This window comes from Patagioenas fasciata, chromosome 11, assembly GCF_037038585.1.
Source record: "Patagioenas fasciata isolate bPatFas1 chromosome 11, bPatFas1.hap1, whole genome shotgun sequence".
Lineage (NCBI taxonomy): Eukaryota > Metazoa > Chordata > Aves > Columbiformes > Columbidae > Patagioenas > Patagioenas fasciata.
This window is the reverse complement of record NC_092530.1, coordinates 12,480,817-12,497,404: the sequence shown is the minus strand read 5'-3', so window position 1 is coordinate 12,497,404 and position 16,588 is coordinate 12,480,817. Positions and strand designations below refer to the sequence as shown.

The following is a 16,588-nucleotide window of genomic DNA, read 5'->3' as shown; positions in this document are numbered from 1 at the left end:
AAAGAAATGTTCAGGATACTTGTTACTTTCCTGTAATATGACATCGCTGCTGAAAGAAAAGAGGACAACCAACACAATTTATTTCTCCTGAGACCATCATAATGTGCCATGCTGTACACAGTGTTTGGACTCAGTTTAGCTGTGGGAATTTCTGATGGTTGTGTAAACAGAAGAGCAAGCAGCAGAGGTGGAGAGGGAATATTCCTAAAGCTAGGTTGCTCTGTATCCATCAGGTTTCTCTGGATATGGCTGGAGAAATCTCTGTCCTTTCACTGCAATTAAGGGGGGGATGTCATCTTTATGGAGTCACTGATTTCATGATATAACCCCTGAGCAGTGTGACGCATCCACACAGCAGTGCAGCTCAGTGTCTGCCTGGCGCAGGGAGAGTGCTTTGCAGTCCTGGAACCAAGGCTGCCAGTGTCTTCTGCCCACAGTGCCACAAGTTGTCTGGCATAGAGGGCAGAGTAAGAAAGGAGTGGTGAATATGATATCTTTGCAGCTTTTGTGGTTGATTATGGTAGTGTAGCCTGAAATGACCATCTTCCTCCTTTTTTTTGTCCTTTTTGCCTAATCTGCCATCTGGTGAAACCAAGCTTGTAAAACTGCAACTATCTGCAGCTCCCAGATACTCCTAAAGTATTATTTTGTTAAAAAAAAGAGGATATTTTAGCTGTTTTAAACAGTTTCATCACTTCTGTCACCATTTATTGTTTCTAATTCAGTGCTGAAACCTTCTACAACTTGCCAAACAACTTTTTCTTCAACGGAAATTTTTAAGATGTTGATTTTGTTAGAGATGCTATTGGAAGCAGATATTCTGTACTTCTGCTGCATGATATTTACTGGTTTTCTCTAAGGCTTCCCTGGGCCTCGGGGAGAGCAAGGATTACAAGGACTTCCAGGACTGGATGGAACAGATGGTCTGCCTGGGAAAATGGGTGCCTCAGGCTTAGCTGGAACAAAAGGAGCTCCTGGAGATGTATTTGGTGCTGAGAGTGGAGCCCTGGGAGAGCGTGGCCGACCTGGACTCCCAGGTGATAAAGGGCTTACAGGTGATCATGGATTTCCAGGACCAAAAGGTAAGCACTGATACTGCTTGCATCTGGGAATATCAGACTGTTTTTCTTTCAAAAATCTTCCCTCTTTCCAGTCTCCTTAGAATACTGTGTTAGCATTCCTCTAAGCTGCGACGATTTGCTGGTTTTCTCTTAGAATCTAATGCAACTCAAAGGCTTTTATTAAAACCTGCTTTTTAATTAAAAGTGTGAATTTTGTTTTATTTGTTCTGTAACCTTCCATCTCTCTGTTCCCAGGGTTAGATGGAAGACCAGGCCTCCTAGGTATTAAAGGCGAACAGGGTAATCCAGGATATTCAGGTGTCCCTGGATTGCGGGGACCTCCCGGTCCAGGAGGTCCTTTTGGCATCAAGGGAAAACCGGGACCCGTGGGATCGGTTGGCCTTGCAGGAGTACCAGGTATGTAATGCCTACAGGTGAAGACAAGTAGCTAAGCTGAATGCTGCGCTGCTGAGAAAGCGATTCTATGATTCTAAGTGTGGGAGAAATTTGGTATTTGCTAGGGGTGAGCTCCTGCCTCTGGTTAGGGGTAAGAGAGTGCAGGATTTGAGCCTTCACCTCCTGCCTAGAAATGGTGCCCCAAGAAGTACAACAGGAAGACAGGAGAAAGCATCTTAAATGTCTCAATATTTCAAACATCTCTGCTCTTACATGCTGGCTGTATCATTGACTAATCTTCATTTGCCATTTTCATGACAAATACTTTCTAATATATGGGGTTGCTTGAAATGTGACTAATAGATTCAAAAATTGTTAGCTTTCTTAGAACAAGCACTTTGGTCTTCTCTTTCTTGTTGCTGGGGCAGAAGAGAATTTTATGGCCCTTCACTTTAAGGGGAAAAAAAACACCACTTGAGTACAGCAGTATCTCTCAAGCTGCACAGACTAAAGTGTTTCATGATAACTGTATATGCAAGACTTGACAATCAAGCAAAGAGGGACCTGTGAATTAGTAGATAATGGTCTGTGATATAATTCATCTGTTCTGACATGCAGAGCAACAGTGCTGGAGGACAGTGACAATCAATGAATGAAAATGAATGAAAGCAGTAATACCATTTGAGATGAAAATCACAGAGTTTTGAAGCTTTTTTCTTCTTAAATTTTAACATTAACATTGCTTTTGCCTCTTTATCGTTTTACATTTTTGGACTGTTTGCCATATATGACTCTTCTTCAACTGTTTTTAAAAGCCTTCCATTGCTGTGATGACAGGCACCAAATGATTAAGTTTTTTGCTACTGTTGTCTCTCTGAATCATTAATTTCTTTGGTACCCTTGTTCTTTCTGTTTACATATTGTCTGTTTTTTCCTTCACCATGTTTCTATTCCATTTATCATCAACTCTCCATTTCTGATGTCACACTGTTTGGTTATGGGTTCTTCACATAGGCTGTCAAGGTGAGAAAATGCAGTGTAGCATAAAAGCTCATGGACTAACAACCTAGCTTTTAATGCTACAAGAATTGCATTGACTGTAGGTGATACCCCTTATTATTGCTAGGCAAACCAGAAGGCAAAGAACCATTGTAGTGGGAATGCTCAGACAGTAACAAAGCCTGAAGCCTATAAGGAAATTCTTAATATATACAGATCTTCAGTGTGTGTTTCCTTTGCCTTCTTAAATAAAGCAGCCATTTCATGATCTGCTTTTAAAAATAGTGGGTTGCACCTTCAAAAAGTTTAAGCCCTGAGCATAACGAAGCTCGTATATTGGGTGCTACTGCTGCAAATGCCATTTTTCAGAAGCCACCTACTTTTTCCTTCTCCTCCTCCCTTCGGATCTGAGCATTCCCTTTTCAGTGGTTTGAGCCTTTACTTAAAATTGTGTAAACCATTACAAAGCTTCAGCTAGAAGCATCCCGAAACATTTAGAAGCAAAACAGTGCATATGGTCTTGGTTTTGTGACAGCACAAGCAGAAGCTTGTTCCCCTAGTTGAGCCGTTTGCTCTTGGAAGTAACGCTTGAGCTACCAATGTGGAAAAGAAACTTGCCAAAACAAGCCTCTCCGATTATCTCTGGTTCACCCGGAGGCCGGGGCAGGTCACAGAAGCTGACATGAATGGTGCTGCCCATTCTGGTTTGGCTGCCTTGATGGTGATAAAGGTAAGACTGGTGTACTACAGTTGAGTGTCTGGTAAAGGAGACAAAAACCGATACATCATAAGGGGTTTCACTCTTGCCAGTTTTGTAGTGATGTAGGCAGTAACCCTCTTCATATGTATTTTTTTATTAGATGACTAATGCTTTTGCAGTTCTAAGCTTTATGCCTATTAGTAGGCTGCATGTGCAGTAAGGTCCATTTGTCCTGTTAAAAACAATGCTGTGTTTAAGGAGTTTGGGAAGCTGTCTACAAATTGTCCTAGTGTTGTGTGACATAATCTATGGAGTTATTTCTTGTATTGATTCAGGACTTCCTGGAGCCAAAGGCTTGGCTGGGGATGTAGGTCCGCAAGGCCCTGCTGGTATGAAAGGCTTCCCAGGTCTTGATGGTGCACCAGGATCCCCTGGGGAAAGAGGATTCTTAGGGCTGCCTGGACCTTTTGGTCAAGATGGACATCCAGGTTTCCCTGGGCCGAAAGGTATGTGTTCCACTAGGGGGATAGCCTGACATTACTGTGTCCACAAAAAAAATAACCTCATTAATACTGATTTTAGGCCCAGCTTGTCAGAAGAGGACGACTTCTCAACTAGTGTTGGAATGCATTTCTTTTGCTGCTGAGTTATGAATTACAAATGATGGATTTAATTATCAAATCATGGTCATAAGGAAGTCCATCTTAAAGGATGTGGACCCTTATGGACAAAGGATCATGTAAATCAAGATAGAAAGACAAGAAAATTGAAGAAATGAGGGCCAGTGTAATTTATAGAAGGGAGAGAATGAAGCACAAACTGAAGGGGAAATAAAATTTTGTGGTCTGTATGGTCATTAAGCATCAATACAATAGTTGGCTACTTGGGGAATTTTGCGTTATTTTAGGCAGAGAGTGGCAGAGCTATTAATATGCAACTGCATGTTGCTCTCTTGGAAATTGACTGGGTTTTGCTGTCCAGTGGGGGCAGGACCAAGCTATCAAAGGTGAAGTGAAAAGTGCTGGTTGAAAATACCCTGAGTGGAAGCAGCCACACTGTGCTTGTGCCATGAAGTTTTACTACTCAGATGCGGGGGACTCATGCTGCCTTACCCACCAGCTAGGTGGATATGCAGCATACCAGAAGAGACTGATTTTTCCCTTTCTGTTTCTCACCTTTTCTATACAGGCGAGAAAGGCTCTTCTGGCCTGCTTGGTTTCCCTGGCATGCCAGGCCTGACAGGTGTCCCTGGGGTGAACGGGTTTAAAGGAGCTCCTGGCACAGCTGGCGGTAAAGGGAGCCCTGGAGCTGTGGGACTCCACGGTCAAAAAGGTGAGAAACAGCTGAAAGGCTTTTGCTGGCTGTGCAGCAGAGGGACATAGGAAGCTCTTCTACGATATCTGCATACTTAATGTTTTCTTCTAAATGCTGTGTTCTGTTCTTCATTGTAAAATACTTTGGCCTGGTTGCCAAAGATGCTGAGCACTTACTGATGAGTTTGCATCAGGAGACATGGAAAAGTTCTGGTTTTGTCTGCCAACTTCTAGCATTATCCCCTTTCTCAGATTATTTTGCAAGAAGATTTACTGACTTCTTATTTCTTCAGGTGACAGAGGTGATGTAGGTCCACCTGGTCTTCCTGCTCTTGGGCTTCCTGAACAGGCAGTGCAGTTCAAAGGAGACAAAGGAGATCCTGGGTTAGCTGGACTTGGAGGATTCCCTGGACCTAGAGGTATTTCACAACATTGTAGTTAGTTGCCAGTGTCAGTTGTTCAGCAACTGTGCTTATTCTCAGTTGAGCATGGTCTGTCCTTTTGACGACCCCTGCAGTATTACTGTTTTCTGTTCTGTCATTCACGGTCTAGCGTGATTTGCATACGGCAATTCTGAATTTTGAAAAAACAAATTTCCTTTAAAGCTCTGTTCTGCAGCACTGACATCTTCCCTTCATTCTCTAAAAAGGGAGGTCTGGGTAACAGGTCAGTTGGCCCAAATGAGCTGTACGTCTGTATTATTGAATGAAATTACACTCTTTTGTAAACCCAGGTGATAAAGGAATCCCAGGCAGCCGTGGACAGCCTGGTCTCCCTGGTCCAATGGGGTCAATGAGCAAAGAGAAAGGTCTTCATGGTGACCCAGGCTTCCCCGGTCCACCTGGGCAGCCTGGGCTGCCGGGACAGAAGGGTACACATGGTATCGGAGGATTTCCAGGAATGCCAGGAGAGAGGGTAAATACCTTCTTAAGTATCTTCATCTTCTCTAAGTCCTCTCAGGAAAATCCTGTGTTCTAATTGGTGCTTCTGTGACAAAGCAGCAGAAATGAGCAGGATTTTTCCTTACAAAATTTCCAGATTATTTTCATTTGGCTCATATTGTTGAATGACACTTTGAATACTATTCCTTCCTACATCTTTGTGGTCTGTTATCCCTCATGACTCAAACTTGGAACAGCAAGAATAAAAAGCAAAGACTAATTTGTGGTTTTGTTTGGTGTGATCTATTTGTTTGTTTGTTTGTTTTCAGGGTCCAGATGGTATCACTGGAGCACTTGGATTCCCAGGACCTATTGGCCTCCCTGGTCCAAAGGGTAACAAATCTTCCATAGTGTCTGTGGTCTTTCAGTACACACAGTCCTAACAGGCATGACTGAAATGAATGAGGAGTGTTCTAGAAGTGTCTGTTGCTCTCCAGTGACTAGCTCCAAACTACGTGTCTCCTCGTAAGGGGCTTCATTCAGATGAGATCTGTCCCAAGCCAAATGCCTGAATACTTTATGGTCTTTTGGAAGTTTGGCCGTGGCACTGTGCGAAGCATGTTGAACAGTACGAGAGGCACCCTTCTCTCTCATCTCCTTGTGTCAAAAGTATAAAGGGCAGGATGTGGTGCAATTACCCATAAATGTTTGTCTTATCACGCACTTGCATGGGTGAATTCGCATCTGTTGCTGTTTATAAGCATTTTCAAACTCAAATATGTCACTTACTATTGTCTTTGTTTGCTCCTTGGATTTGAAGTGTAAGTGAGTTTTATTTCCATAAACAAGGCTGTTGAGTAGCCCTGAAAACTGCTCCCCACAGTCAATTAGGAAATGGCCATCCTACCTTGTCTTTCTTTTCCAGGTGACCAGGGAGAGTCTGTTGGCATTCCTGGTATTGCTGGAGCAAAAGGAGAGCGAGGAGACCCAGGCTTCCCAGGTAAATTCCCTTGATTGCTCACTTCAATAATGTTAAATTCTAGAGAATAAGCTGGATGGCATTGCCCAATTTGGGTATTTTTGTGATCTATAAATTTAAATATCTTAGCCCTCTCCTGGCAGTGAGATTTGAGCAGTCTGGAATCCAGGTGGGGCACAAGTCTGGATGATAATGAACATGTTAGAGAGCAGCCCAACTCTAATGCTGAGTCCCACTTCACTTCTAGAGAAGGAACTTGTGAATTTGCACTGGTGTTTGGGATCCAGGGAGTCCAGTCCAGAGCCCAGACCTTGGCTAAGCAGACACAAGTGCTTCAGCCTCAACATAACATGTTTCTTATTCTCTTCACTCCTTCCTGCAGTTTGACTTGTGCTCTGGCATGCCATCTGTTTTTATCCTTTCAGGAGAGAGAGGGAGAGAAGGACCCAAGGGAGAACCAGGCTACCCAGGAAACACTGGGGTCAACGGGCTCAAAGGCAGCCCAGGAGACCTTGGCCGAGAAGGACCAGCAGGTACTGGATTAGGCATCTAAGTTCTGAACTTCATGGTGTGACTGTGAAACCACCTCACCTGGTTGTTTCCTTAGCCCTGGTTGGTTTGTCTTAGCTGAGGCTTAAACAAGAAGTTGGGAAATTTGTTGACACTAGTGTAAAGTGTCACCTTGTGCTGTCATGACTGATCCTGTGGGTCAACCATGTGAATCCTGCACAACTGAAACCTAAAGGAATTCTTTTAACAAATAGGGAAGACCTCAGGTAGAAGCAGTAGCAACTTCTTTGCAACTGCTTATGGGCAAGGCTGCTCCGAAATCTTCCATCGCAACACTTCTGTCTGTTCCCGCTCCAGAGCCAAACCTACCCAGAAGGATGGCTATAAGTGTCTTTGGGTAGTGGTGTAACTAGCAGGTAGATTCTCAAATTGTTCTCAAGATTAAAGATGGCAGAACAGTGACAGTTGTTATTAGAATATTTTGTTTGAAAAACAATTTAATTAGTTATGTAGTATGTGAACTGTTCCAATGTGTCACTTGGTGCATGATGAAGAATGTCATTGCTATGACTTACAAATAAATAAAGCTGTCAAGTAAATAGTTTGATAAGTGCTATGCCAGTAGTGGTAGTGAGGAGAAATTTGGATCTCATTTTGCTTTACCTACATAGTAGTTTATTCACCCATTTTATGAGTTAAATGCAGGAACAGGAGCTGCAAGATGCAAGCTGTGAGCTGTTCCAGCCTGGATCTGTGGTACAGCAACATTTGTCTGCTTGTTTTCAGGAATCCCTGGAAATGCTGGGCTGAGAGGAACCCCTGGGCCACCAGGACCTCCAGGGCAGCCAGGGTCTGTCGGATTCCCTGGAGCTCATGGAGCAGCTGGACCTAAAGGTACATCTGGAGTGTGCACATGGGGGGAGCGATAGGGTCAGAAAACTGGTGTTTCAGCCAAGTGTGTCAGTGTAGGCAGGCAGCTCTCCTTTGTGTGGGCCAGCTGTGCGTGGGAAATCAGCTCATTTCTTGGCAGTGCTGGTGCAGGCACCAGCTGCTAGAAATGAGCAGAGGAGTGGTTGGAAAGGGAGAGTCTCTCACTTGATTTGGGTCACTGGCGGTTCACTGAGGGTAAAACCCATGAGAGCAGTGGGAAGAGTTTCCATGGAGGGGTCCTGCACCTTTACATACGGTGTTGACCCATGTGTCAGATTTCTCATACATGTTGCAGTCTCCATGAAACATCTTATGCATTTCCACCTAGCTAGATTATTTGCTTATTTGTTCACTTATGCGTTCCCAATGTCTCTTCAGGGTTTCATGGATTTCCGGGTTTAAATGGTCTGAATGGCTTGCCAGGCACAAAGGGGTCTCCTGGAACACCAGGTAACGGAGTAGTAACAATGTCATAGCTGGGGAAGTGCACACACTGGTCCATCATGAGAGCAGTGTTCCCCGCAAAATTCCCCTGTTTCACCTCGGTCTGGATTTAATTATAACATGAGGAAAAACCTCAGGATACTGAATGTGCATGAGCAAATTCTTTTTTGATGCCAGTAAGAATAGGATGCAGCCTGTGGAGTGAAAAGGTTTTTCTGGTGATTGTTGTCCTTGTATTCCTGAAGGACTATGTCGCTGCTGGAAAGCTGATGGAATGAAATCACAAAATTCTTCCATTCTAATGGGTGTTTGATTTTAGCAGGGCATTATCAAATGCTTGCTGTGAGTTGGGCTTGGTGATGGCATGTTTCCTGTAGCCCTCTATTATGTGGAGCTCAAGAAAAAGACATCAGTAAAATGAGAATCTTTGATCAGTTACTGGATTCTGCTTTTGGGAAGCTTCTGCTGTTTCTTTTGTTTGTTGGTTGGTTTTAAATTCTTAACTATATGAAATAGAACACGCTTCTGTTTTGCAGACAGTGTTTTACTAAATGTAAAGAGGTGGAAAAAGACCTTTCCAAAGAGACATGTTTAGTTAAAGTCATCTCATAAAGCAGCACTTAAAATTTGTGGCAGACATTTTATACATGAAAATGGACAAACAGTCTTGATATGTACAACTCAAATGATATTTGTGTTTTCTATGGAATGATTTGCAGCATATAGATCCTCCACAATTTTAATATCTGAGGGAGCTGCTTAGTGTTTCCTCTTACCAGAGTGACATGAGGAACATGTCCCTGCAGCTCTTCTGGGGAGCCCCTGCCCTGCACCACTTGTGCCTCATTGTGTCTTCTGCAGTGGGATGTGGAAACTGGTCTGTCCATGTTGGAGCATGTAGCCCACCAGATTATTTAAAGACCAGAAGCCTGAGTCTATGTTGCATCCTTTTGAGAGACACAGTATACAGGCTGGCAGGGAAATCCTGTTCACAGCCTTGTGCAAGAGCTTGTGGGAAGACCAGGACAGTCGTACGCTTCTCTCTCAGCATCTTGCAGATTGTTTAAATTCACTCTGCACAACCAGAATAGCACATGAGGGACCAAATCTTTCTGTTGCTCTGCTGAAAACAGCAGAGAGAGTAGTAAATAGCTTTTTTTTTTTAATTACAACTCAATTTGTGTAATAATTTAACTGCTTTTAGGCAATTTGAATAGGCTCTCTTGTCTCTGTTAACCATGTTTAATTAGGTCTGAGTGAAGCTGGACTGAAAGGCCCTGCAGGTCTCCCAGGTCCAAAGGGTGAAGAAGGTTCTCCAGGCTTGGGTAGAGGAGCTCCAGGATTCCCTGGACCAAAAGGCTCATCAGGAGACATGGGTAAATACTGACATTCTGGAAGCCCAGCAGGATGTATTGCAGCTCAGGTTAATGGGTTGCATTGTCAATCATCAGCAGAATTACCAAAGAGAACTCCTAAAGCCACAGAGGTGAATAGTAGTTTGACAGCTACACGTTAAGTCTGCAATGTGGCTATATGTTTGAGAAAATGTTAGTTACATAGTTCTCACAGTGTCTGTACCTCTCCTGAACAGCAGAATATGGTAATTTTTTCCTGCATGTACTGAGTTGTCTCTTTTTTCTCCTCAATATAAACACTACTCAGCCACTACTTCTGCCCATGTCTGGGAAGATTACTGAAGAGCTTTGGGTACTCTCTCTCACTTTGTATTTCTTATTGTAGGTCCTCCTGGTCCTGTGGGACTGCCTGGCTTGCCAGGAACACCCGGAACTTCTCTTCCTTCTGACATACGTGGCAGACCTGGGGATGCTGGCCATCCAGGAACTGATGGGAGCTCAGGTATGAAGAGAGGCCTTTTAAGGAGAGTGTGTGAGCTGGGAGGCAACAAAGCTTCATTGCTACTCAGAGGTACATAAGAAGCATTTGCTGTAGAGTCGACAGCAAATATAGTTGGAAAGATTTGTGATGGTTGTGTTGGTACCCATTCAGTACCTCACAGCATTGTCAGAGAGGCTGAGACTCTAGACCTTTCCCTGGCTAAGGATTTGAAGCCACTGCTCGTATTCTCCTAGGGAACAGCTGAATCACCAGACTAGCTACCAGGTGGCACCAGGGCTATGTTCAGGCATGGCATCCAAAGCTAAATTACTGTGGTTACAGGTATTTTAAAGTTTATGAGACCTAAGCAGGTGGGGTCACCCCTGAAAATATAGACACCTGAACTGTGACTGTCCTCTAGAAAGACCCAGGATAGACCCAGCTTTTCCCCTGTCTGAGGAGCAGATTGTGCTGATTACTCCTGTTGTCTCTAGGTCTTCCAGGTCCTCCAGGACCACGAGGGCCCCCTGGCCCAGCTTCTGACCAAGGTGACACAGGCAATCCAGGTTTCCCTGGTGTTCTTGGCTTGCGAGGCGTTAAGGGTGATGTGGGACCCACTGGTCCAGTTGGACTCCCTGGAGCATCTGGACTAAAAGGTAATCTTGCCTTGAAAGGGTCTGGGTGGGGCTTGGCAGCTGTCACCTTGACAGTAGGAATGGCTATTGTGTGATTAGTGTGACTGCTTTGGAACGAGTCCTCATTCAGGTGTAAGCACAGCTGAGTTTGCCGTCTGAGTCTGCCCTTTTGGCCCATGCAGGTTTTACCTACTGACTCCAAAAGCAATAAAGTGAGGCCAGCTCCAGGTGCCCTGCAGTGTGTCCCTTTCGATTCCCTTCCCCTTCCCCACAGGTGATGTCCACATGCACTGGTGCTGTGCTTGTTGACTACAGTTACTCAGTTGCATATACTGTCTAGGCAAAGGCTGGAGATGCTGTTCCACCCCACCTGTTATGTATGCTGAGAGGCACAGTGTGGTGGATTTAGGTCTCCACAAGAAGCTGAGAGGATTGTAGGAGTTAAGAGATCTTGTTCCAGGCTCTGCTAGCAAGGTTTCAAAGAAACTGCAGAGCTCAAAGGCCAGGAAGGGACAGAGAACCATTGCCAGGTGAAGAACTGTCTTTGTAGGCCAGCAACTGCCCATCCCGCTGAGCTGTGCATAGAGATGGATTCAAACAGAAAAGTTGTGTACTCCCCACTTTCCCTGGGTTACCCAAGGAAGAGAAGAATGCTTTCAGTAAAGTGTAATTATGTAGCCATGAAAATTCTTGTGTTGAGGCTCTGCAGCCATTCTGGACATCAGAATGGTCAGAGTTCCTGAAGGGTTGTGGTCGCCTCCTTCTCAGAGCTGAAATGCTGTTGCCACTGCTGCCATCAGTGTGTTTCTCAGTGCCCCAGCTGTGGAGCAGAATCAGGACCTTGTGCTTAGCCCCTGAGATCTTTAGCTGTGTGTCTTTGCAGGTATAAGAGGAGACCCTGGCCTTATGGGGATGCCAGGTAAAGATGGGCCTGCGGGGGACCCTGGTCACCCTGGGCTGAAAGGTGAAATGGGCCATCGAGGTGAGTACTGGGGGATTTGAAAAGCTGTACTTCATTGCACATGCTTTGGCAGGAAACATTTCAGAGCTCCCTTGAATGGGCATATTTGGGGAACTCATTTTCTTAGAGATTGAAATAAATTAGAAAGAGCTTGACATATCACTTTTTACAAAGATATCCGGTGCTGATGTACTATGGCAGATTTAATTGTTCTTTTGTCAGTATTGTCATCAAAACTGTGAAATTTTTGTGAGGTGCTTACACTCTCATTTGCACTGTGTGCAGGTCTCCCTGGCCGACAAGGGGCTCCAGGTATAACACCTCAGCCAGAAGAAATCACAGCCCCTGCAGGCTTACCTGGCCTGCCAGGAATAGATGGTGTCCCTGGCTTTGATGGAGATCATGGATTCCAGGGCCCAGCTGGAAAACCAGGTAAAACGTACGCTTGGATCACTGAAATGCTTTCACAGCCACCAAATGGAAACCTGAATCTTAGGTCTGATGTGGCTTCAGACTGAGATCAGTAGCTCATCCCAGATCTCAGTGTTGCCATTTTCAGCCTTGCTTAATGTTCAGCTGCACCTCTTGATCCTTCAACAGACAATCAGATCATGTAGAATCCCCCTGTGGAGTGAGTTGTTTGTAACCACAGCTGTTGAAGAGTGACCTCTCAGCACGGCTGCTGACAACATATTTCTCTTCTGGAACATGATTGCAGGAGTGAAGGCATTAGTATGAGGAAATAATGATAGTAATAATTGTATTTAATTTCAGGTTCAAAAGGTCTGCCGGGAAGGTCTGGCTTGAAAGGACGTGATGGTTTGCCTGGAACGCCTGGTATAGTTGGAGATCCAGGACCTCCGGGTGCGCCAGGGCCACAAGGATTTGAAGGTAATTTGTGCTTTGGGGAGCACAGATCAGAAAGAAGCGACCAGTAGAACTCTGTTTGCCTGCAGGTTCTGCAGATACCCTTCCCAACACCCGCTTACCTTAGGAAACCAGGCGATGTGCCTTATCTTGTGTCTTGCATCTGCAATGAAATAAATTGAATCTTCAGTGAGGATGATTATGTCACATGTCATTGTTGTCTATTGCTGCTGGTGTTTCCCTTGGTAGAGTTCCAAACATCTTTTGGTTTTGATGTTTTGTGGATGTGGGAGACATCTTGAAGATCTAAAAGAGCAAAGTGGCATCCACAGTGAACACAGCTGTGAGTGCTGGATAGCAGTGGAAAGCAACAACGAGAGAGAGAAGGTTTGGATTCTGCCGGAGATTTGTTGTACAACTTTTGACCTGTGTCAAAAGAATGTCATTGTGGAGAGTACTGTAGCTTTGGTTGGTGCTTTGAGACCCTCAGAATTATTGCACTGGGATGTATGTGGTAATACATTGGCACCAGAGCTGTTGGGCAAGGAAAGAAAATTAAATGTGGTAGGAAATGGGTGGATGCTGCTGTGAAATGGCTGGTTTTGGAATTGATAAGTCTAATTATTCATGTAACAACCATCAAAACTCCTCATTGTAAAAGACTGACATAAGCACAATGACAGTGATGCCAAAATCAGGTACAGAGCCAGCTGATGTCCACGCTGCCTATTAGTAACAGTGACTCCTTTTCTGTTTTCTAGGTGTTGCTGGAAAGCCAGGCTTGCTTGGTTTGCCAGGAATGCCGGGTCGGAGCGTGGGCGTTGGATACACGTTGGTGAAGCACAGTCAGTCAGACCAAATCCCACCATGTCCCATAGGAATGAATAAGCTCTGGGACGGCTACAGCTTATTGTACGTGGAGGGGCAGGAAAAGTCCCACAACCAGGATCTTGGTGAGCTGACAAAATTCTCTCAGGCATAACCAGTGTAGCCAAAATCCCGTTTCAAATGAGCAATCTGCACTGGTACTGCAGGTGGTTGTAGTAGAGGTGGTGGGAGTCTGCTTGGCCAGAATCTATAGTGGGAGCAGTGTCACTTGGCCTGTCCTCCACCACTCACGTGCTGTGTGTGAGCTGGAGCCTTTGGCATGTACTTGACAGAACCACTTCTCTGATTTTTTTTTTTCCAGGTTTTGCTGGCTCGTGTTTGCCTCGCTTCAGCACCATGCCTTTTATTTACTGCAACATCAACGAAGTGTGCTACTACGCCAGCCGAAACGACAAGTCCTACTGGCTCTCCACCACTGCGCCCATCCCCATGATGCCGGTGGACAGCGAGCAGATCCCGCAGTACATCAGCCGCTGCTCGGTCTGTGAAGCTCCTTCCCAGGCTGTGGCCGTGCACAGCCAGGACATCACCATCCCGCAGTGTCCCCTTGGCTGGCGCAGCCTGTGGATAGGATACTCCTTCCTTATGGTGAGGATGCTATCACTAATGCAAAGGCAGCTTTAAACATTTCTAGATCACCTTTTTGATTAGGTGACTGAGACTGTATTCTGGGAGTTGCTTACAGGAAACAAGGGCCCTGTAGCTTCTTGCCCTGGTGCGTTTATTCCTTAGCAGCTGGCCTGCTACCAGCTCAGTTTGTTCCCGTTCAGCTGCTCTTCTCACCTGTACTGCTCAAGTTCAGTAGTAATGTTGATGCAGCAGTACCATATTGCACAGATATTCTTTGTTCTTTAAATGTGGAAACACTAACTGAGCTATAGCATTGTCTTAATCCCCTCTTTCAGTGGAAAAAGTAGAATATTTTCCATCGCACCCTTCCAGAAGCTCCTTAGTGTAAGATTGTTAGAAAAGTATGAAGTCAGCATTATTGTTTCCAAATTTTCCCAGCTTGCAGGTGAAAAGCTGGTTTTCCGTTATACCAAGCCTGTCCGTTGAGCCTAAGTACATTCCTTTGCTCGTTCACCCGTAGCCCTGACTCACGGGACAGGCACTGCCGAGGTACCATTGTGGTCACCTGTTGTACTCCTTTTAACACTGGAGCTGGAGGACACCCCTGTTTACCTCCCACTCCGTTCCTCTGAACCCATCTAAACTGACATCCTTATTTCAGCACACTGCGGCTGGTGCGGAAGGCGGAGGTCAGTCCCTCGTCTCACCCGGTTCTTGCCTGGAGGATTTCCGTGCCACTCCGTTCATCGAATGCAACGGCGCCCGGGGAACGTGCCATTACTTTGCAAACAAATACAGCTTCTGGCTGACGACGGTGGAGCAGTCACAGCAGTTTGTCAGCGCTCCTCCCTCGGAAACCCTGAAAGCGGGACAGCTTCGCACGAGGGTCAGCCGTTGCCAAGTGTGCATGAAGAACTTGTAGTAACAAAAATGAGATGTTAAGTCTTTGTTACCCAAGAGTAGACATCACTGACGTGAGAAAGGATAAATTCATGAACCTGTTTTGTGTGTGGTTGATGGGTGAATCAGGACAGCCAGAATTCTACTAAAATTGAGAGTCAAGTCCAGGAGTTTGACGGCACACAGAAGAGGGAAAGACCAGTGCTCTGAAACCCCTTTTTATTTTTTTTATGGAACATGGTGCTACACTTTTACTTCCATGGGGTTTTCCCCCCTCATTTATGGCTACCTCAGAAAGTCTGTGTGAGTTCTGTATTCAGACCAAAGAGTAACTGAGGTCTCACATCACACCACTCCTCTGTCCGAGGAACATGCCAATCAGCATCAAGGGACTTTTCAAAAGTTATGTTTTATTAGTGTCTTTGCAAACAGTATTTGATTTAGTGAAAAGGGAATGAAGACTCATTCTCTTAAGAAATACAGAGCTAGCTGAAATTTATCAGTGTGTTGCAGGTGACTTAGAAACACTAAGCATTAATGTTTGATAACTGACTTTCCTAGGAAAACTCAAAGATGAATTTGTTTTGCTTTGCATATTAAACAAATGGGATGTTCTTTCTTCTAGTGACAGGTAATCAGTTCTAAATCCGGACTCTCATCCACAGTTGGCTTTAAAGAGCTACCCCAGTGGAAAATGCCATTTTTGGTGTGGGGATGAATCCAAACCACCTCTACCACTTTTCATAGCTTTCTGTTGAAATATGTTCCAGGTAAAATGTCTCCTTCAAGGTCTGTGCTTATCTCCTCGCAGGCAAATGACATGCAGCCACCAGGAATGTTTCATTACTATGGAGGTGCATTTCCTTTCTGAGGTAGCCTGAGCACACTTGGTTTGCAATTCTTCAGGCTGTGTGTGTTTGAAAAGTAGAGGCTTTACTAGACAGCAACAAGCTTCTGCAGACACAGAGGTGAGCAGTTGAGGGATGTGTTTACTGCTGCAGTTACGATATGTTGTATACTTTTTCCTCTGGGCTTTTTTCTGTTAGTTTAAAAAACTGTATTTCTAGTGTATGCACTGTTAACTAGTCACACTTTCCTTCAGGGCATAATTAAAAAGAAGTACCACTAATTGTATTATCTGTGTATATTTTGAGGGGAAGCCATGAAAAGGTATGCTAATATATATATAATGAATTCATTTATTTGGGCTAAAGTTATTACCAACCCCTCTAGCATGAAGCATACGACGTCCTTACATATTGACATCCCAGGGCATTTGAAGAAGTGCCTTGCAAATGCACTGTCACCTTGGCCTAAAAATCTTTGAGAAAAGTTGTTAAATTACTAATGCAAGACTGATAAATTATTTTAAAAGAGTATTTCTTTGCTAGGTGCTAGGGCTCTAGCTCTATCCAGCAAAGTACTTAAGAAAATGCTTACTTTTAAGCAGATAATATTTTTACTCTTAATGATTATTTACATGCATAATATTATCTTCCTAGATTGAGGTCAGAGGGCTCTGCATGTTCTAGAGTTGAACCACACTGGAGACATGCAGAGAATTTATGAAGAACATTTTAGTCTTTCATTTAACTTATTTCTAATTGTGAAAGATCAATAACTGCTTTGGCTGTATTTTCCAAATACCTTTAAGGCATTTTAACGCTCCTGAGTAACAATCCTTTTATGCAGAATATCCAATGTACTGCTTAGCTCTC

At 44.4% G+C, this 16,588-nt stretch overlaps 1 protein-coding gene across 2 annotated transcripts in view; it reads left to right on the top strand.

Moving 5' to 3' along the window:
- Window positions 1-15,999, top strand: part of COL4A6 (collagen type IV alpha 6 chain) — a 124,082-nt gene extending 108,083 nt beyond the window's left edge. For both annotated transcript variants that reach the window (XM_065846805.2, XM_065846804.2), the window contains exons 26-45: window positions 861-1,082; window positions 1,317-1,478; window positions 3,492-3,662; window positions 4,345-4,488; window positions 4,763-4,888; window positions 5,203-5,384; window positions 5,680-5,743; window positions 6,276-6,350; window positions 6,755-6,862; window positions 7,626-7,733; window positions 8,148-8,219; window positions 9,464-9,589; window positions 9,954-10,070; window positions 10,544-10,705; window positions 11,568-11,666; window positions 11,931-12,077; window positions 12,420-12,536; window positions 13,274-13,465; window positions 13,702-13,988; window positions 14,632-15,999. In XM_065846805.2, the coding sequence (XP_065702877.1) occupies window positions 861-1,082; window positions 1,317-1,478; window positions 3,492-3,662; window positions 4,345-4,488; window positions 4,763-4,888; window positions 5,203-5,384; window positions 5,680-5,743; window positions 6,276-6,350; window positions 6,755-6,862; window positions 7,626-7,733; window positions 8,148-8,219; window positions 9,464-9,589; window positions 9,954-10,070; window positions 10,544-10,705; window positions 11,568-11,666; window positions 11,931-12,077; window positions 12,420-12,536; window positions 13,274-13,465; window positions 13,702-13,988; window positions 14,632-14,892 (2,942 nt within the window). In that variant the 3' untranslated portion in view covers window positions 14,893-15,999. The remainder of the gene's footprint in view (window positions 1-860; window positions 1,083-1,316; window positions 1,479-3,491; window positions 3,663-4,344; window positions 4,489-4,762; window positions 4,889-5,202; window positions 5,385-5,679; window positions 5,744-6,275; window positions 6,351-6,754; window positions 6,863-7,625; window positions 7,734-8,147; window positions 8,220-9,463; window positions 9,590-9,953; window positions 10,071-10,543; window positions 10,706-11,567; window positions 11,667-11,930; window positions 12,078-12,419; window positions 12,537-13,273; window positions 13,466-13,701; window positions 13,989-14,631) is intronic.
- Window positions 16,000-16,588: the final 589 nt, after the last annotated feature.